The sequence below is a fragment of the Sparus aurata genome, unplaced genomic scaffold (assembly GCF_900880675.1).
Source record: "Sparus aurata unplaced genomic scaffold, fSpaAur1.1, whole genome shotgun sequence".
Taxonomy (NCBI): Eukaryota; Metazoa; Chordata; class Actinopteri; order Spariformes; family Sparidae; genus Sparus; species Sparus aurata.
The window spans coordinates 286,621-307,139 of NW_022045102.1; the positions used below are offsets into that span (position 1 = coordinate 286,621).

A 20,519-nucleotide genomic window follows, 5' to 3' on the forward strand; every position below is an offset into this window, starting at 1 on the left:
GGGCAGTAACGTCGCTACAAGTAGCGGCGTCACTAGTTTAACAACATTTCTCAGTAGCGTGGTGGTAGCGTCGCTATTTCCTGAATGAAATAGCTTTTCAGTAGCTTAGCTCTTTTATTTACCAAGTAGCGCGGTAGTGTACACACAAGCTACATTTTTACCTGTGAAGTTCCATGTCATTGATCTGACACATCACATCATCATTGAATCCATAGGGAACCGGGTTACTGCTCCCCTATTATTGGTCTATTCCACTATGTTGACCGGCTGCGGGGGAGCGATCAGCTGTCCTGCACAAGTCAGGCCCAGCTGTGGCATCTGCCGAGAGGCAAGTGGCTCACAAGCGGCCAACCTATCACGTCATTGGTGCCAAAGCAAAGGCTAAACGGAAAAAGAGGCCGGTCATCTGCTCCTACAACCCAAACAGGTAATCATAGGTCGATGTCATGTACAGTACACAGTGATGGGCAAAGTACTTATTCTGCAGTTAAACAGTCTGTGTGTTTTATTGTCATTCATTCATATTCTCTTCATGAACTCAGAGAAACAGCATGTTTTCGTCTTTGTGATGCTGCATGTACTGTACAATATCCAAGTATCACTGTAACATTGTGAGGTGACTATGAAGCTCATGTTTTGCAATACATGACCTAAAACAACCTTGCTGCCTTTCTTAGGAAAGAGTCAGGTGTGAGAGCAGATGTATATGATGTCATAAAAAACATGACCGGGGCCCCAATAAGTTACCTGGTCAATCAGACAGCTGCTAGGGTGACAGTACAGGGAAAGGAACTTCCAATCAGATGTGGTTTGAGTTACCAGGTAAATAATACACTAACAGTCTGCACACTGCACAGTATCTGGAGGAAAGATGGTTCAAATATTCATATTCATATCAACATAAGTAGAATATGACAGCTAACAGTTGATACATGTATTTTTATTTCCATTTGAAAAAATTCAAGCAATGTGCATTCCTACATCATTTCTCATAATGATGTATGGGGGACCCCCAGAGGTCAAAATGTGCAACACTTACAGCTAATCACAGTAGATGACACAAAAAAATCTTTACACATATATACACACACACATACAATAAAATTAGTTCAGATGAGCCATCTTTTTGACATTTTAAATACATTTGCTCAACACAGAGAAATACAGGATAACTAGCCTATCATACGTGAGGCTGAAAATTTGAGAGCATACTTACAACATACCAAATTTGATTTATGTTGCCCAACCTGATGTTGGGTATTCTCCCCGATACAATTTTGAATTTCTTTATTTTGGCAATAGCTCTCTCCACATGAACTCTGTGAGCAGCTATCTTTTTTGTTTTGTGTACATCAGTGGCAGACATCTGTTTGTTTGACTGAGCAAAAGGGGGGATATTTACTCTCAGTCTAATTTTTTCCAAGTCTTTCTCAGTGAGAAATCCTTTGTCAACCATCACACCATCACCTTTGTTGAGGTAGCTATGAGACATGAGTGTTTTCAGCAACTCTAGGAATTTACTTTCCTTAACGATTTCTTTGTCAGACAATGATCCAGTAAAAAGAGTTGATGTAAACATGATTGTGCCATGTGGATCACATGCAATCAGTGATTTCAGAGTGTTGGTTGATTTGTAGTTCGAGAAACTTTGACTTTGCTGTAGTAACGAACTTGGCCTCTCAATCTTTACTTCTGTGCAGTCAAGTATTGCTAGAGTTGTTCCAAAGTTGATCTTATATTTATCTGGCATTTGGGAGATGATGGTGTCTCTATGTGGCCATACAAGTAATTCACCAAGTACATCAAACATGTAATCAACCCATGAGTTAAAAAGAGTGCCTGCGCTTCGTTCTGGTATCTGAAATCTGTAAGCCAGATCATTTAAGTCTAAATTTTGGCGCAACTTCATGAGAACCAGCAAAAGTTGGTGATGTAGTGGCATATGATTTATTTCTCAATCAACCCTCTTATATGTTAATGGGACAAAGGTTTGTGGAGCTGTATAAGTAGTTGGCACAGCAAACACAGAGCACAAGTTGTTGAACTGATCATAACTGAAGCCAGTGCAGTACCGGAAATAGTTTGAAATATTGCTGCGGTGCAGGAGTTCTGGTGTCAGTGATGTTAGACTCTGATTTTTTTTTTAAATCTTCAATTTCAGCATCCTTCTGAGCCAGCATAGTCCTTAATGTCAGCAGCTCTTGCTCCACTTCCCCTGAGGGCAGCTCCAGTGGCATATGCTGGTCCAGATGATCTGGCACTTCCTCTGGCTGCTGTTGCACGGGTGGTTGCTCATCCTTTAGCGGCACTGCAAATATAAATTTATGGTTTAAAATTAATGAAGGAAAACATAAAGATGTTCTGGTACAAGCCAAATGTCACAAACCAACCAACATATCAGTAAAATTATTCAAACTAAAGTGTACACTTGACAGAGCACATAATATTTGAAAAAAGTAAAACAATGAAAACTGTGTAGCCATGGAACATAAATGCTTTTAAAATTTGGAGGAGAAAATAGTGTTAGAAAAAAAAGGAAAAATTAATGATTTACTATGAATTGACTAAATAGCATACCTTAAGACCGCAGCACACCAGTGCCAATAACCAAACAGAGCACTCCATCTCATATGTTATTATTAGTTATATTGAAATTTATTCTGTTTCTGTATTTGTCATAACTTCAATTTCCTTTTCCTGTAGCTTTCAGTGTTAAAGAAGCCGGCATCATCCCTGCCCGTATCCTGTTCCTGTGCCGACAACATCCCCAGGCCCCTCACCCCAGACATCTCTCTACCAACACCTACTGATTGAGTCAATCAGAGATTCAATCTTGAAGAAGCAAGGAAAATTCAAGTGGCGACAAATGCACAGGCTGTCTGTGAGAAATGGCACAAAGATTGTGAGGGAAGGCTGACAGCCTCTAACTTTGGAAAAATATTGAAAAGAAAAAAAGTTACAGAAGAATTCATCAAGTCGATGTACTACCCCAAACCCTTCACCTCAAAGGCAACGAGCTATGGCACTGCCAGTGAGCCAAGGCAAAGGAGCTCCAATATCCATCTAGACATGTACACGATGCTGGCCTAATGCTACAGCCAGAGCTGCCGTTTCTTGGTGCAACCCCGAATGCTATTATATGTGATGATGGGGAAACTGGACTGCTCGAAATTAAGTGCCCCTTTGGATCAAGAGACATCACCATAGAATTAGCTGCCTCATCTGTCAAAGACTTATATGTCATCAACAATGGACAAGACATCAAAGTATCAAAAAGCCACAACTGCTACTATCAAATCCAAGGGCAGCTGCTTTTAAGTGGACTTGATTTCTGTGATTTTGTCCTTTACACAAGAGCAGGGCCTCATTTATCAATGTTGCGTACGCACAAAAACGCGGCGTACATCATTTTCCACGCCAATGGTCAGATGTATCAAAAGTGAAATGACCGTGGAAATGTGCGGTGCCCCACGCCAGCTTCATGGCTGGCGTACGCACGTTTCAACAGCTATTGTTCCTTTGGCGACACTTAGAGGTGATGCTGGGAAACTGTTAATTATGTGAAAACAATTAGTCCTCAGTGTAATGTGCACATCAGAGACACATTAATGGACAATTAACACACACGTGTTTGCAATCATATGGATGGATATAAAAGTGATGAAAAAATGACATTACCAGTGGCAGCCTTGGCCTTGTTAGAAGACATCGCAAATGGTCATATCAGATGTGAGATGGAGTTTAGAGACTGGGAAGATCTGTTGGCAAATGACGACAACTGGCTCATGAGTCGTTTCAGGTTGCCGAGGCCAGTGTTACTGGAGCTGTGCACAGAGCTGCGGCCGGCCCTAGAACGAAACACAGCGCAATTCCCATACAATGCTGTTGAACAGTCCAACATTAAAGCGCAATTTGCAGCATGAGCCGGTTTCCCTAATGTAATCGGAGCGATTGACTGCATGCATGTTGCTATAAAAGCGCCATCACAGGATGGATTTGTTTTTGTCAACAGGAAACATTTTCATTCAATTAATGTTCAAATAATATGTAATGCGCAAATGCAGCTCACCAACATCGTGGCAAGTTGGCCTGGTTCAACGCATGACTCGTTCAGTCTTACCAATAGCATGGTTGGTAACAGGTTGGAGGCTGGCACAGTGCGTGATGGGTGGCTTCTCAGTGAGAGAATAATTTGTCCGTTTAATTGCGCCCCGAATGTAAAACAGCACAATGCCCATTTGGGCACGTGCATTCCAATATGTGTATTTGTTTTTCCCTGTTGAAAATACAGCAGCAGAGCTATCTAACAAGCCCTTTATTGCCTCCTTGTGTTCAGTATTTGTGTCAATAAACGTGTGCGTAAAGTTGGAAATGTCACACTGCAGTAGCCATGGCCCACTTCTGCAGTCATTAATATAAGTGTGATCAGTCTTGTCAATCCTTTTAATGAAGTTGTTTTGTCCATCTGTTTGTTTCCCACTAAGTAGCTATTATTATTATGATTATGATGATGATTATTATTATTATTATTATGATTATGATTATTATTATTATTATTATCATATATATATATTTTTTTTTTAAAGCAATAGTGATTCAATCAATTGGTGCATGAACAAAGGAAACTAAACCTATTTCACATGTGACATCGGCGGTGGGCCAAAATCCTCCGCTTCACCTTCACGTCGGACCATTTTTAAAAATGTATTTGAGTGTGCGCTGCTCCGACCCCACAGCGTTCACTGCCTCACACACATGCTCCCACTCACATTTCTTTTTTGGGTGTTTATCCCTGACGAGAGGCTACCAAATAATACAGATCTTCGCATCTCAACTTCATTTAATAAAGTTTCGAGCTCAGACTCGGTGAAGTTGCGCTTCTTCCCTTTACTCATGTTGTGAATCTGATGGTGCAGAGAGGGTAATCTCCGGTGCAGGCCCTATTTAAATGAATTTGCATATTTAAATGGGGGCGTGAACAGGGAAAAGGGAAAAGTGCTTGGATCCAAGCGTACGCACACTTTGATACATCTGAATTTTTTTGTGCCTACGACAGTTTCTGGATTCTAGCATACGCCATGTTTCAGTAGGAAATTCACGCAAGTCTTAGTACATGAGGCCCCAGATCTGTAACATTGAGAGAGTTCACAAAGATGTCCTGTTCATCAATTCAATGATTGCAAAGCTTCATGAATTCATGTAAATAACTTTTGTCCCAAGAAATAGATCTCACCTCCTCTCCTGATTTTTTTGTCCTTCTTGGTCCTTCTGGGCGCTGATTCACACCTTTAAATGAAAGAAAAATAACATCATTAGGGCTGCAAGAAACAATTATTTTCATTATCAATGTGTTTTGATTATTTTATGGATTAATTGATATTAAGTGGATTCATAAAATGTTTCTAAAAACCCAATGTTTTCTGCTATTAAAGCTGCTGGGATTTTTTCTACAGTGTGCAGATCCTTTTTCTGATTTTTGCCAGATTTCAGCTTGATATTATGTTATCAATGATCAAGTGTGACATGAACCTGTGCGTGTTCATGTATGTGTGCACCCAACACGCGTTTGAGGTACCTCTTTTTTGGAGATGGACGACACCTCTGTCCTACAGTAAATCCAGTCCTTGTAGCTTGGTGAGGATGGGGAAACTCAGTGCTGGGCCCTCCATTGACAAAATGCTTTAACAAAAATATTGCATTTTATTAGGAGTTATTACTCACAATAAATCAGCACAAATCAATGACCTTTTAAACATCCTGAACTCTTGTCTATTGACACTGTATGTAAACAGTTTGAATATTTAGTTATGTTGAAGAGCAGTGAAAAGGTTAACGTTACATGTTTGGCTAAAAAAAAAAAGTTCCCCAGAAAGTTGTCTAAATTGTTGTGCTTCAATACGCAATTAATGGTTCATGATCAAATTAATATGTACAGGTCCAAGTTGCATACGTTTCCAGGACAAGCCTTTTTACCATCTTTACCAAGAGTACCTCTCCGTTAGTTTGGTGCTACAGTATTTACATAAATCATTCAGCACAACATTGCTAACATTTGTTATCTCGGTTATTTACAGATTCGTTGATGAAGCTAAGCTCCAAAAGTTCACGTTGGTACAACTAGAGCCCTTTGGACATAAGCTAACAATGATGTACGATTGCCAAAGTACAAAAACTAGCAGGCCAATGAACTCCCAGCAAACAGTGACATGATGTACAACGCAGCTAGAAGCTAACATTAGACTAACGTTAGCTAAGATAGTCTAACGTTAGCTAACGTTAGCTAACTTTAGAGATACTTTAACATCTCTTACATCCAGGGCTGTAGCCAGGATTTCAAAATTAGTGAGGTCCAGAATTTGACGATTCCCCCCCCCCCCCCCCAACCCCACGCGCACACACACACACACACACACACACACACAAAAGCATTATAACAGTTATAAATCAGTTTGGACTGCTGTAGCTGGTAACTACTAACTCCTTTATGTACTGTACATAATCGTACATAATTGTAGACAGTGAAGTGATGGTAGGTTACTTTGTACTGGTCTAGTAGTAAGGACTCTAGACTACCCCTTTTCATTGAGACATTGAGGTGAGAGGAAAAGAGACCCCTTTTACCAGTTTTAGCACAAATCATACCAAAATGTCACCTACAAAAACAAGTACACTGCCCAGGGTAGTATACCATACACAAAGTCATAATTTAAAGAACATACAGAGGGATCTGTTGACCAAAAACATCTGTGTGTGGCAACAGCAGATACCATACGATAATCATACAGTCAGACATACAGTCATCATCAGTCATCCTGTGTGCTCCTCACTGCTCCTCTGTCCAGTCAGTCATCCTCTGTGTGCTCCTCACTGCTCCTCTGTCCAGTCAGTCATCCTCTGTGTGCTCCTCACTGCTCCTCTGTCCAGTCAGTCATCCTCTGTGTGCTCCTCACTGCTTCTCTGTCCAGTCAGTCATCCTCTGTGTGCTCCTCACTGCTTCTCTGTCCAGTCAGTCATCCTCTGTGTGCTCCTCACTGCTCCTCTGTCCAGTCAGTCATCCTCTGTGTGCTCCTCACTGCTTCTCTGTCCAGTCAGTCATCCTCTGTGTGCTCCTCACTGCTCCTCTGTCCAGTCAGTCATCCTCTGTGTGCTCCTCACTGCTCCTCTGTCCAGTCAGTCATCCTCTGTGTGCTCCTCACTGCTCCTCTGTCCAGTCAGTCATCCTCTGTGTGCTCCTCACTGCTCCTCTGTCCAGTCAGTCATCCTCTGTGTGCTCCTCACTGCTCCTCTGTCCAGTCAGTCATCCTCTGTGTGCTCCTCACTGCTCCTCTGTCCAGTCAGTTCATCCTCTGTGTGCTCCTCACTGCTTCTCTGTCCAGTCAGTCATCCTCTGTGTGCTCCTCACTGCTTCTCTGTCCAGTCAGTCATCCTCTGTGTGCTCCTCACTGCTCCTCTGTCCAGTCAGTCATCCTCTGTGTGCTCCTCACTGCTCCTCTGTCCAGTCAGTCATCCTCTGTGTGCTCCTCACTGCTTCTCTGTCCAGTCAGTCATCCTCTGTGTGCTCCTCACTGCTTCTCTGTCCAGTCAGTCATCCTCTGTGTGCTCCTCACTGCTCCTCTGTCCAGTCAGTCATCCTCCATGTGCTCCTCTCTCTGCATTGGCCCTCTGAAATTACATAGAATATACAAACATAAGTTATAATGATATAGTTATAGTATAATGATAATACAGTATAATGATAATGATATAGTAGTATAGTTATAATGATATAATGATATAGTTATAACTGATCTGATCTGTATACTAACAACATGAATTACGTTTTGGAGTTGAAGGCTAAGTGGATCCTCCTGTGGCCAGAAGCATCCCATCGTCTCAGTACTCTCTCCCTGTCAATCTTAACTTTCAAGTGGACGTGCATGAGAGCCAGTCCAGTGAGTCTCTCATCTGACATGCTGGCTCTCAGCCATGTCTTCAGCCTTCTCATTGCTGAGAAGGACCTTTCACAAGCACATGTTGTGACTGGGATTGTGAGGAATATTCTCAACATACACTCTATGTTTGGAAAGAAGACCATGCTTGTAGTCTGGAGGGTGTCCAGCGCTGTGGATGGCAGTGGTTCGGTGCTGGACTGGAATTTATATCTCCACCGTTTGAGCTCTTGCTCCACAGTTGCAGCATCAGGCAGGTCTTGTTGGTACCACTGGAGGAGCTCTGCTTCCTTTTCTTCTGTGAGCTTTTTCAGATCTGCTGGCACCAGGTACGCTGCCACCATGGCTGGCTCATTTCTTTTAGCAAATCTACTTTCCAGCTCACTGATGATGTGCTCTACAAAAGGATAAAATAGATTTACCCTGTAGTGGTCTTCCACTGATTCAGAGGGAATGTTTGCCCTGAAATTCTGTTTGACAGAGATTCTGCGTTTGATTGGCACCACATCAACAGATTTAGCCAGGGCAGTTGCCTTTTGAAAGCAGAGACTGAAAGCTTGCTCACATCTCTGTTGAGCTATAACATCACGGACATTTCTGGCCTCCTGATATGCAGAAACGATGTCCAGGTTAGTAGCCTGCAGTTGCTTTGTGAGGGGCTGCATGAAACCTAGGACATAGTTAGTTATCACAGCAGTGATGATGGTTTCAAAGGATTCCATACTTTGCCGGAGGTTATAGGCTTTTCCAGAGATGGAGGTGTGCTCTGTTTCCAGGGTCCTCAAAGTAGAATGGACAGCGCCAAACTTTTCCACAAAAGCACACATTGTTGTTGCTCTAGTGCCCCACCTGGTGTCGGACATTAAAGGTATCCCTGATGTCCTCATCCTGGATTGGTCACCTGTGCACTGCTCCTTCAAGGCAGCTTTTCTTGCACCTGTGGCTGAGAAAAAAGCAGCTATTTTTTCAACAACAGCCATGGTGTTCCTCACTACAGGGATATCTGCACATCCATGTACCACTACCAAATTGAGTGCATGGCTCCTACAGTGGGTGTACACTGCCCTTGAGTACTGCTCCTGGATTCTGGCTTGGACCCCACTCACTCGTCCACTCATTGTGGAGACTCCATCGTAACCCTGACCCCTGAGTAAATTGGCCTCAAGACCCATCTCTGTGAGCTGCCTGAGAATGGCGTGACTAATGGTGGCCGCGTCTTGTTTGGGGAGGGGACAGAAACCAAGGAAGTCCTCCCTTATCTCAGTTCTCATGTCCTTGTCACTGACATAGCGTACACATATTGACATTTGCTGAGTGCCACTGATGTCCACGGATTCATCAGCAAGGACAGAGAAGAACTTGGCCTCCTTTACCTCTTTTAGTAAGGTCTCTCTAATGTCAATAGCACAGCATTCTATAAGCTCATTTTGAATTACAGGTGATACATACATGGCATTTTTAGGTGCAGTTTGAAGATGTTTTTTTAGGGTAGAATCAAATTCAGATTTCCAATCTACAAAGTGGCGGAAATTCCCTGTCTCACTCTCCCCCTCCCAGCTCCCCCGAAAAGCCACATTTCTTTGGCCAAGGCACACAATCACATCTAGAATAGATAGGAGTGTCTGACGATTTCTTCTCACCTTCTCCTCATAATTTTTACTGATTGTTGAGCTTATGTCTTTTTTTTCTCCTTCAGCTATGGAGGTGAAGTTTTCTGCCAGTTCTGTGGCTTTTTGATGCCCAATGGACAAGCTGTGCTTTGGGAGGATACCTCTTTTTTCCCCAATGGCATTTTTCCAATCAGTGAAGCCCTTTGTAATGAAACTGAAGTTTGAGCCCTTTACATTATTGAAGGCAAGGCAATGAGCACAATATGCAGCATCTTCATTAGCTGAGTACCGAAGCCATCCATACTTCTTTTCCCACAAGACATTATATTTCAGCTGCTTTCCTCCAAAGTCCCGCTGGGGATAGCTATAATGTCCTGTGGCCACCCACCTATTTTGAAGCAAAGATGTTTTGTCTGTGTCAGTTAATATAAGACCCTGCATTATTTTATTCTTGTATTTCACGGGATCTAAAGGATCCAAGGCAACTGTTTCATGCACAATCACTCTATTCTGACTGTTCTCTCCACACTGGTCTGCTGTCTGAGCTGGTCCTCTCTGGTCTGCTGTCTGAGCTGGTCCTCTCTGTTCTACTGTCTGTGCTGGTCCTCTCTGTTCTACTGTCTGTGCTGCTCCTCTCTGTTCTACTGTCTGAGCTGGTCCTCTCTGTTCTGCTGTCTGAGCTGGTCCTCTCTGTTCTGCTGTCTGTGCTGCTCCTCTCTGTTCTGCTGTCTGTGCTGGTCCTCTCTGTTCTGCTGTCTGAGCTGGTCCTCTCTGTTCTACTGTCTGAGCTGCTCCTCTCTGTTCTGCTGTCTGTGCTGGTCCTCTCTGGTCTGCTGTCTGAGCTGGTCCTCTCTGTTCTGCTGTCTGTGCTGGTCCTCTCTGTTCTGCTGTCTGAGCTGGTCCTCTCTGTTCTGCTGTCTGAGCTGGTCCTCTCTGTTCTGCTGTCTGAGCTGGTCCTCTCTGTTCTGCTGTCTGAGCTGGTCCTCTCTGTTCTGCTGTCTGTGCTGGTCCTCTCTGTTCTGCTGTCTGAGCTGGTCCTCTCTGTTCTGCTGTCTGAGCTGGTCCTCTCTGTTCTGCTGTCTGAGCTGGTCCTCTCTGTTCTGCTGTCTGAGCTGGTCCTCTCTGTTCTGCTGTCTGAGCTGGTCCTCTCTGTTCTGCTGTCTGAGCTGGTCCTCTCTGTTCTGCTGTCTGAGCTGGTCCTCTCTGTTCTGCTGTCTGAGCTGGTCCTCTCTGTTCTACTGTCTGTGCTGGTCCTCTCTGTTCTGCTGTCTGTGCTGCTCCTCTCTGTTCTGCTGTCTGTGCTGCTCCTCTCTGTTCTGCTGTCTGAGCTGGTCCTCTCTGTTCTGCTGTCTGTGCTGGTCCTCTCTGTTCTACTGTCTGTGCTGGTCCTCTCTGTTCTGCTGTCTGAGCTGGTCCTCTCTGTTCTGCTGTCTGAGCTGGTCCTCTCTGTTCTGCTGTCTGTGCTGGTCCTCTCTGTTCTACTGTCTGAGCTGGTCCTCTCTGTTCTGCTGTCTGTGCTGCTCCTCTCTGTTCTGCTGTCTGAGCTGGTCCTCTCTGTTCTACTGTCTGAGCTGGTCCTCTCTGTTCTGCTGTCTGAGCTGGTCCTCTCTGTTCTGCTGTCTGAGCTGGTCCTCTCTGTTCTGCTGTCTGTGCTGGTCCTCTCTGTTCTACTGTCTGAGCTGGTCCTCTCTGTTCTGCTGTCTGTGCTGCTCCTCTCTGTTCTGCTGTCTGAGCTGGTCCTCTCTGTTCTACTGTCTGAGCTGGTCCTCTCTGTTCTGCTGTCTGAGCTGGTCCTCTCTGTTCTGCTGTCTGAGCTGGTCCTCTCTGTTCTGCTGTCTGAGCTGGTCCTCTCTGTTCTACTGTCTGTGCTGGTCCTCTCTGTTCTGCTGTCTGTGCTGCTCCTCTCTGTTCTGCTGTCTGTGCTGCTCCTCTCTGTTCTGCTGTCTGAGCTGGTCCTCTCTGTTCTGCTGTCTGTGCTGGTCCTCTCTGTTCTACTGTCTGTGCTGGTCCTCTCTGTTCTACTGTCTGAGCTGGTCCTCTCTGTTCTGCTGTCTGAGCTGGTCCTCTCTGTTCTGCTGTCTGAGCTGCTCCTCTCTGTTCTGCTGTCTGTGCTGCTCCTCTCTGTTCTGCTGTCTGAGCTGGTCCTCTCTGTTCTGCTGTCTGTGCTGGTCCTCTCTGTTCTGCTGTCTGTGCTGGTCCTCTCTGTTCTGCTGTCTGTGCTGGTCCTCTCTGTTCTGCTGTCTGTGCTGGTCCTCTCTGTTCTACTGTCTGAGCTGGTCCTCTCTGTTCTGCTGTCTGTGCTGGTCCTCTATGTTCTACTGTCTGAGCTGGTCCTCTCTGTTCTGCTGTCTGTGCTGCTCCTCTCTGTTCTACTGTCTGAGCTGGTCCTCTCTGTTCTGCTGTCTGAGCTGGTCCTCTCTGTTCTGCTGTCTGAGCTGGTCCTCTCTGTTCTGCTGTCTGTGCTGGTCCTCTCTGTTCTACTGTCTGAGCTGGTCCTCTCTGTTCTGCTGTCTGAGCTGGTCCTCTCTGTTCTGCTGTCTGTGCTGGTCCTCTCTGTTCTGCTGTCTGAGCTGGTTCTCTTTGGATTCTCTTGCTTCCTGTCTGTGCACTCAGTTCTCCTCTTGGTTCTCCACCCTGGTCTCTCTGTTCTCCCTGTCCACTTGGTTTTCCACTCTGCTCTATCCCTTCTCTTCTCTGTTCTCCACTCTGATCTCTCGTCTCTCCTGTCTTTCCACACAGTTCTCTGCTCTGTCCTGTCTCTTCTCCACTCTGTGCAGTAGCTCCGAACTTCTTTCTATCCTCCTGTTTCCTCTGTTCATTCTTCCCCTCTCTGTCGTCATTGTCACACGATCTTGTTTTTTTTTTAACAAATGAATCCAATGTATTCTGCAGAAATCTTTTTCTTTTTGACATTTTTCTTTCACTCTTCTGTGACTTGTATTTTTTTCTGTAGGGGGAATCAAGGAGGTTGATTAGACCTTAGGCCTATGATGCCTGAAGATAATTTTGAATTAAGTATATATATATATATATATATATATATATATATATATATATATATATATATATATATATATATATATATATACACATACATATATACACATATATATATACATACATATAAACACACACACACACACATATATATATACACACATATATACATATATATGTGTGTGTGTGTATGTATATATGTATATATATGTGTGTATGTATATATCTGTATATATGTGTATATATGTATATATATATATATGTATATACATATATATGCAGTGTTGGGAAAGTTCACTTTCTACACAAACTAGTTCAAAGTTCAGTTCACAAATTTTAAAATGAACCAGTTCAGTTCATAGTTCATCATTCAAAATTTTGAACTAAGTTTACAGTTCCAAAAATGAACTAGTTCAGTTTTTTTTTCAATATGTTGATGCAAGCTATTATTTTTCTAAATTACTGCCACAGCCCATATAGAACCACAGACGGCTATTATTCTATCAGTTTTAACACTGAAACTGCAGCTCTTCGACAATATTCTGCAAAACCAGGTTGTCCAGCTGCGGCTGGGAGATGAAGACAATGGAGCCGCTACTGTACGGCGTTAATGCAATTTGGGTGGTTGAGGATCTGTTTTGGCTCGCTGTTGCCGTGTCTTTTGATATTTTATTCACTTGCACTTACCTTGAAAGGCTAGCCGGGTGCTTTAGAGTTCAAATTAAAAATAAAATACATAAATAAGTAAATAAATAAATAATTTTAAAAAAAGAAGAAGAAAGGGAAAAATAAAATAATAAATAAATAGAAAGTTCAGACAGTGGCTTCAGGGAAAAACTTTTCATTATGACTCAGTAAGGTATTACTTTTTTTGTTATTTAACAAAATCAGAGATTTAAGCAAAGAGCTCAGTCCCAGGAGAAAAGGAGCCAATTTAGGTAGTGATTTTGCTCATTTTTGTTTGTAAATAAAACATTTTGCATAGGATAACAAAGTTCATCATCTGTTCAAGAGCATTATCTTTTGGGTTAACAACAAATACCATGTTCAAGAGTAAGAGAATGGACAGAGAGCAGCATAAAAAAATGAGATTCAACATCACTCCAAAACTTTTTATATCACAATAAAAAAACAGATGTAAAGTCTTCATTGGTTTTTGCCTCCATGCTTAGCACATTGATGACGCATGCGCGGTGCGACTCTGTGGTGGCTGGTGCTGCCGGTGTTCTGTCTGTCCAGGACGAATCAATCTGTGTTCGTTTGGTAATGCCTCACTGAATGTTTGGTATGCAGCTGTTTCTGTCTGAAATAGTTGAGTTTCGTTTTGATCGAAAGTAAAGCGAGTTACACAAACCTCTCGTCCAGCGTCCTTTTTATACACAACAGCCAGATAGGGTGTTTTCCCGCTACATATTAAGGCCTGTTAACGGTGTGTTTTAGCTGGTTTTCGCCTGGAAGGCTTGCTGGAAATCTGGCACTGTTTTGAATGGAGTTAAACTGTAAGAACGCGCCGTTCACAAACGCCAGAATGAACACGTTCACACAATAACGTTCATCAGGCAGAAATACAGTACGTTCAGTTCACGTTCGCCCAAAATATGAACGAGTTCATGAACGATCGTTCATTGAACGGCCGGGTCTCAGGCTATTCAACCCCCGTCTTCCTCCTCCTCTTTTTAATTACTCTTGTGTAGAGGACCGAAAATAGCAGATCTGACTACATGCAAGTTACTGTTAGATCGCCTCGGTCATCGGCTTAACTTGTATTGGGCTGCTTGGCCGTAACATAATAATAATAAAGCTGTCACTCACCTCACCGCAGTATCGTTGTCTTCCTCCTGTCATCTGAAAATGTCCCGCGATTTCCAACGGTACATCAGATAACTTCCTGTTTGTGGTTTCAAAATAAAAGCTGTCCGGTGTGTTAATATGTTTAACATGATGCTGTTTGGGGCTTCTTCTATTTTTTTCTCTCTAAATTTTTTACCGAGGTCCGGACCTCGGTGACCTCATAGCTGGCTACGGCCCTGCTTACATCTCAACATCTCTAGCAGAATGACAATATGTTGCCTCAAATACGTTGTTGACTTACCTTAGAACAGATGTAGACATCCTTGTTGATTTTATCCACGTTTAGTTGGTGTTGTGGTCTACCGCATAACTTTATCCAAAGCAGACACTTATCTCGGTTGAGATGTGGCTTGGGAAAGGGTAAAAAATACACCCCATCGTCCAGCCTCTCAGGATACCTAATGTCAGAGTTGCATGTACCCCATGCACACCGTTTGACCATTTTTAACTTACAATGTCAAGAAAAAACATATAAAAACGAGTGACAACTGACTAACCGCAATGCATTTCAAGGACGTGGAAGCAGAGAATGTCCGAGTATATTGGGTTAGCTATGCTCACTGTGATTGGCTTATCGCGTTTGTGGGCGGGGCTTAGTCATCGGGCAATAGGGTTCCTAGCACCGCTGGTCCTAGGAAACGCGTATGCTTGCATATGCGTTCCCTCGGCCCCTTGGGCTTGAACTCCTAAAAATCTTTACAATTACAATAGGGTTCCTAGCACCGCTGGTCCTAGAGTTTCTGTGAAACTCCGCAAAATGCGTATGCAAGCATACCAGCGGACCAGCGGTGAGAGAGGCGATGAGGAGTGCTGCGCTTAAGGACTGAGAAAAACGCTGCTCTCACACAAATTCTGTGAAGAAATACATGTGATTTGCTGAATTTATAGAAGAGAAACAACAAAAATATCCATCTTATCACGCTAGTATCGATCCGATACCAATACTCTTCTTGGTATCGATAGTATAGATATTTGGATAGATCTGCCCACCCCTAGATAAAAGTCCAATAAAACAGTTCAAAGTCTTATCTGTGGGCGGAAGGTGGCAGCACATGTACAGCCGCCGGCGGGGTTGGATCTGTTGCCGGGGGGCGCCAACACGTCCTCGGTTAGGTCCATAATCTCCAGGCCCACCGTCCCGGCGTCCTCGGTGCCATGGCGTCCGCAGTTCTCCGCATACCCGGCGCCCTCGGTGTCATGGCACCGCTGTCTTCAGCATTCCTTGCGTTCACCATTCCGGCCCCCGCCTCTTGGCATTCTGGTGCCGTTGGTGTTACGGTGCCGCCGTCCCCGGTGCCCGCCGTTCTGGTGCTGCCATTTGCCCTCACGCCACCTTTCCTTTTTAAAGGCTCACCAATCTCTCTCAGGTGTGGTGATTTGATTTAGGGGTGTCACAACTAGCAAGGTTTTTTAAAATAAAAGCACACACTCCCAGTGTACAAGACATGCAATAAAAACACACAATTAAAATTACACACTAAAAAACATATTACAAGTTAAAAACACTGGGAGTTTAAAATACACAATAAAATTACCTTACCCCTGTGACATCCCCCCATTGTTTGACGTTGTCAGTCCCTGCAACGCAAAAATTCACTCCATCCCTGTACCTTTCCGGTGGTCGGCCCAATTTAGGCCGAGAGGAGCGTCGTGGTACTGCTTCCAGCTCTCCATATAAAGGACTCTAAAATAAAGGAAAATTTTTTAAAACATTAACCGGACACTTAGCCTCCCCAGCCAGAGCTCCTGTGATCCTAGTGACCCTGATATCTGCTCCTTCAAATCACAATATTTCAGATCATCCCCAGGCATCATCATGATTTCTGTTTCTTGGTTTGCACAGCTGCTCTCAAGGCCTGACCCTGCCAACAACGCCAAATTTGTAACGCAGGAGTTTTATGGTGTGTGTGTGTGTGTGTGTGTGTGTGTGTGTTTAAAAAGTTAAAATGATGTATTAAAAAATAAAAAAAATAAAAAAGGTGTTTAGTTAAAGTTGATTACATTTAAAAAATCTGGCGGGAGAGCAGTTGTTAAAACCAAGAAACCTGTTATGGTTTTGTACCAGATCTGAGCCCAAAAGAACAACTCAGAACCACAGGTAACAGTGAATAATAGTCTTTTAATGTTCAAACGTGGCACACAAGTGTAGGTGGTGGTGGTGGGGGGGGGTGCGAGGTCCCGGGGTCCCGACGTGGCTAGTTAGGTCACCAGTGAAGATGAGGGTGATGGTGGCATGGTGTGGCGTCTGCTGCAGAGCAATGGCAGTGATGCGGCTAGTCCAGAAGCAGGCGGTGGAGAAGCAAACACAGGCTGCTTGGTAGCACGGCAATCTGAGGCAAAGTGAAAGAAACACAAGGGTATTAGCCACACTAGCTAGTACTGGAACACAGAGTCAGAATACAGATTAGAGCCAGGAGATGAACAACCACGTATACTGAAGCAACGATCTGACAGCAAGCAGGAGGGAATCCAGAGGCTATATAGGGAGCTGATTGCAGAGTGGATTCACCTGGCTGCTGCCTGTTGGAGAGAGACCACACCCACATGCACACACACAAGGGGAGAGACACAGGAGGAGCAATACAGACAGGGGAAACAACACAAACACCAGGAAGAAGGCGGGGCTGCCATGATGGGATCATGACAAAACCACAGATTCTTGAACAGGATGCACGCTGATATTTATTCGAAGAATAAAATCAGGTCAAAACCACAGGTGAAAGTCCATAAAAACGATAAGACGTGGGAGCTAGTAAAAGGGGCGCTGAAAGGCTAAAATGAAAGAGCTAAAACCTAAGGGGCGATAAAAGTCCAATAAAACAGTTCAATGTGTTATCTGCGGGGTTGGCTCTGTCGCCAGGGAAGTAGTGCCAACACATCCTCGGTTCAGCGCCCTCTCCAGGCCAGCGCCCACCGTCCCGGCGTCCTCGGTGCTACGGTGTCCGCCGTCCTCGGCATCTCCGGCTCTCACCATTCCGGGCCCCCGCCTCTTGGCGATCTGGTGCCATTGGTCAAACATATTAAAAGTTAAAAACACTGTCAGTGGTTGGATCAGATGAAACAGGCTGTACAGGTGAGATCAGGTGTTCATATCAGGTCTGACCTCACTAAGGACTTCTGGTCAGGTTTAACACCAGCTGTGTCCCAATTCAGGCAGGGTCCTTCGAAGAGACCTGCAGGCAGCGTCAGCCTGTTGTCAAATGGGACGGTCTACCCCTCGCAGCATTTCCTGGTTGCGTCACCAGATGTTCCCGCCTCTACTCGTACGTCACTGTTTCTGCAGCCCAGGTCTGTGAAAGTGACAAGAAGAGTAAAGTTTGACTGTCAGATCTGTTCGAGCTTCAGGAATTCCTGATTTCCTTTTTAATCCTCCTGCTTGTGGAGGAAGAGGAGAAGCGGCTCTGGTTTATCTCCGGCTGAGAGGACCGTGGAGAGGTAAACCTGTTATTGAACCCACAGTAATGTTATCAATATTATCATTATTAGCTAGCTAACAGTTTGGGGTAATTAACATACAGATACATTATGTTAATGCTGACATATAAACTGCTGATCACCACTTAGGGTTTTATTTTAATTTTAAAGGCGTTATTCCTATTTAAAGTGTTTAGTAGATAGGTAAGGGTTAGTTTGGTTTGTTGTAATATTCTATTATCATTATTATTATTATTATTATCATTAATATTATGAAATTATAATTCTTGCCTAACATTCCTAATGGCATGGCAACCGTGGATGAAGTCAGAACTGCAGACCCAGTTGACGGACGATGTGGTGGACAGAGGAGACTGGACCCCCAAACACCCTGAGTACCGACCCAGATGATGTCCCACTGACACCATCCAGCCCAGCAGCACTGCAGGGACTCCTGCTCAGCCTGTTACTGTACATCATCTCTAACTGTTTTAATATTGTTTTTAATCATAATTGTTTTTATTAATAGTGAATAATAATCTGTAAATAGTTATTTATGCTGTAATCTTGTAAATAGTTGTAAATGTTAAGACCTTAATAATAAAAGAATACATTGAATTCCTTGTTGTCCCTGAAAAGTAGCACTTGATGCTGTTTGCTGTTCTAAATTGTACTTAAGCTGTAAGTACTGAATGAAATAGACAACATGTAACAATAGAACAATATTTTATTTCATCAATAATATTAAATGAACACTTCATAACTAAATAACAGTTATAATATAAGGATTGTCCTCAGGAGCAGAGAAGAGCCTCTCCATCCTTTCTGCAGCCTCATTTCCTCTTACTCCCTCCTCCTCTTCCTCCTCGGCCCTGGCTGCCTCTCCTCCTCATCATCATCATCCTCCTCCTCCTGGTCACTTGGTGGGTCCTCAGGGATGGAGGCAGTTGGGGGGCAGTGGAAGACCTCTGTCCTAACACCTCATCCATGAGGACAAACCAGGACCCAATAGCAGTGCTGGGCCTCCCGCTGACCCTCTGCTGTCCCTGGATATTAGCAATCCTAAGGCAGTGGAAATCAGTCACGTGAGCAAAGTATTTATTAACTTGCATGGGTGAAACAAATATAATTTAGTTTCCACACCATCATTCAAACCTGCAGCTACTTTGTACTTGTTCTTTAAATGGTCCCACTTGTTTCTGGCCTGCTGGGCTCGACCTTCCCCTGCAGGCCCGTTGTTTCCAGAACTGTTCTGAACGCAGAGAGAAACAAGAGAAAAGATAAATGCAAGATCACATTAACACAGGGATGCAAAGATGTAGTGGATTGGATTAGTATTGGATTTGTATTGGATTTGTATGGCGCTTTTCAAGTCACCCAAAGCGCCTGACAGGGTTCCAGGTTCCATTCATTCACACTCAGTCATACTGGTGGTGGTAAACTACGATAGTAGCCACAGCTGCCCTGGGGCAGACTGACGGAAGCGTGGCTGCCATTCAGCGCCTACAGGCCCTCCAACCACCACCTCAAACATACAGCAGTCATACACATTCACACGAGGCAAGGTGGGTGAAGTGTCTTGCCCAAGGACACAATGACCATGAAGCAGTTGGCCGGGCGGGGATCGAACCGCCGACCCTCCGAACATAGGCCGACCCACTCTACCACCAACAGGTTAAATTTAAACTGAGTTGAATTAAAAGCCAGAATGTGTTGCAGTCCAGATACCTCATATTACCCCCTTCGAGGCCCTTTAGGTCTCGAAAAAGCCTGCAAGCACATTCGCAATGATACATTTCTGTCCAACTCCAGTCGCAGCTTGTCTGTTTTCAACAAAGGACTCCTCATCCAATGCTATTACTAAGTTTAGAATCCTATTTTGAACAGCAATTTAGGGAAAGCTAATTACTTAATTTCTTATTAAGGCCCTATAGCACCTTATTTTAAGTTACTTTATGACTAGATAAACTCATTATTTATCCTAATTAGATCGAATTCGGCTACTCTTAGCCTCACCTGCAGGACTCCCCTCAGGTACACTTCTTTTCAGCAAACTCTGAAAAGTCCCTCTTACTCCTGAAATCTTTGCTTATGGCTTCTCTGGTGTAGTTGTAAGGGAATCCCACAAATCGACTGTTGCATCCCATTTCAAAAATATACCCCTCCTAAGGTGTATCAAAAAGAAATAGGAAACCTTACTAAACAACTATGGAGAATCCACGCCTTCAAACCATTATAGGCAGGGGAACTCCTTTTCAATTTAAAAGTCCCAATTACCATTTATCTTTTAATTAAATGACCATATGCCAATCGGCCATTGAACTCCAAAACTCTTATAGGTCCTATTTTCAACTATTAATAAAAGTATACATATTGCGATGCAATAGTATAAAGGCTAAAACTTAGATTATTAAGATTATTGCTCATTCCTTTGTTCATTTGCAATTATCACAGGATTACGTCAAATACAACTATTTCCACACAACATATGGGTATACATATATATGAGAACACCGAAATCGGTCTAATTCTACATAACATCACAGATATATCATTTTTCAATATTAATTGAACTCTCGCTCTTCAGCACCGTTGCCATTTAGGGTGGCATGTTGTTTGTAACATTCTGAAATCAATGCATTTTCTTTTAGTCCGTTTGTCCTTTCCTGTCCAGGGCCCGCAAGTCTTTTTACTGTCCATGTTTGTATCTCTGAGTCCA

The 20,519-nt window shown here is 43.7% G+C and overlaps 1 protein-coding gene and 2 long non-coding RNA genes across 9 annotated transcripts; all 3 read right to left on the reverse strand.

Moving 5' to 3' along the window:
* Positions 1-490: 490 nt before the first annotated feature.
* LOC115577566 (uncharacterized) lies at positions 491-14,650 on the reverse strand. 4 transcript variants are annotated; one of them, XR_003983200.1, is made up of 4 exons: positions 14,628-14,650; positions 5,576-5,679; positions 5,234-5,286; positions 491-2,308 (listed from the first exon to the last, which is right to left on the reverse strand). It is a non-coding gene; the product is annotated as an uncharacterized LOC115577566 (long non-coding RNA). The 4 variants fall into 4 exon arrangements; XR_003983202.1 differs by lacking the exon at positions 14,628-14,650 and adding an exon at positions 6,828-7,332; XR_003983201.1 differs by lacking the exon at positions 14,628-14,650 and adding an exon at positions 6,796-7,332.
* On the reverse strand, positions 7,346-14,410 carry LOC115577564 (zinc finger protein 862-like). Of its 4 annotated transcripts, none has more exons than XM_030410447.1 (4): positions 14,348-14,410; positions 8,778-8,871; positions 7,818-8,325; positions 7,346-7,662 (listed from the first exon to the last, which is right to left on the reverse strand). In XM_030410447.1, exons 3-4 carry the CDS (start codon positions 8,270-8,272, stop codon positions 7,623-7,625), a joined length of 495 nt encoding a protein of 164 aa, XP_030266307.1. In that variant the 5' UTR covers positions 8,273-8,325; positions 8,778-8,871; positions 14,348-14,410; the 3' UTR covers positions 7,346-7,622. The 4 variants fall into 4 exon arrangements, 2 of the variants coding, with proteins under 2 accessions (XP_030266307.1, XP_030266308.1); XM_030410448.1 differs by having other exon boundaries at positions 8,778-8,865; positions 14,348-14,393; XR_003983197.1 differs by lacking the exon at positions 7,818-8,325.
* A 1,835-nt stretch (positions 14,651-16,485) lies between the features above and the next one.
* Positions 16,486-17,641, reverse strand: LOC115577579 (uncharacterized). Its single transcript, XR_003983209.1, has 2 exons — positions 17,490-17,641; positions 16,486-17,384 (listed from the first exon to the last, which is right to left on the reverse strand). It is a non-coding gene; the product is annotated as an uncharacterized LOC115577579 (long non-coding RNA).
* Positions 17,642-20,519: the final 2,878 nt, after the last annotated feature.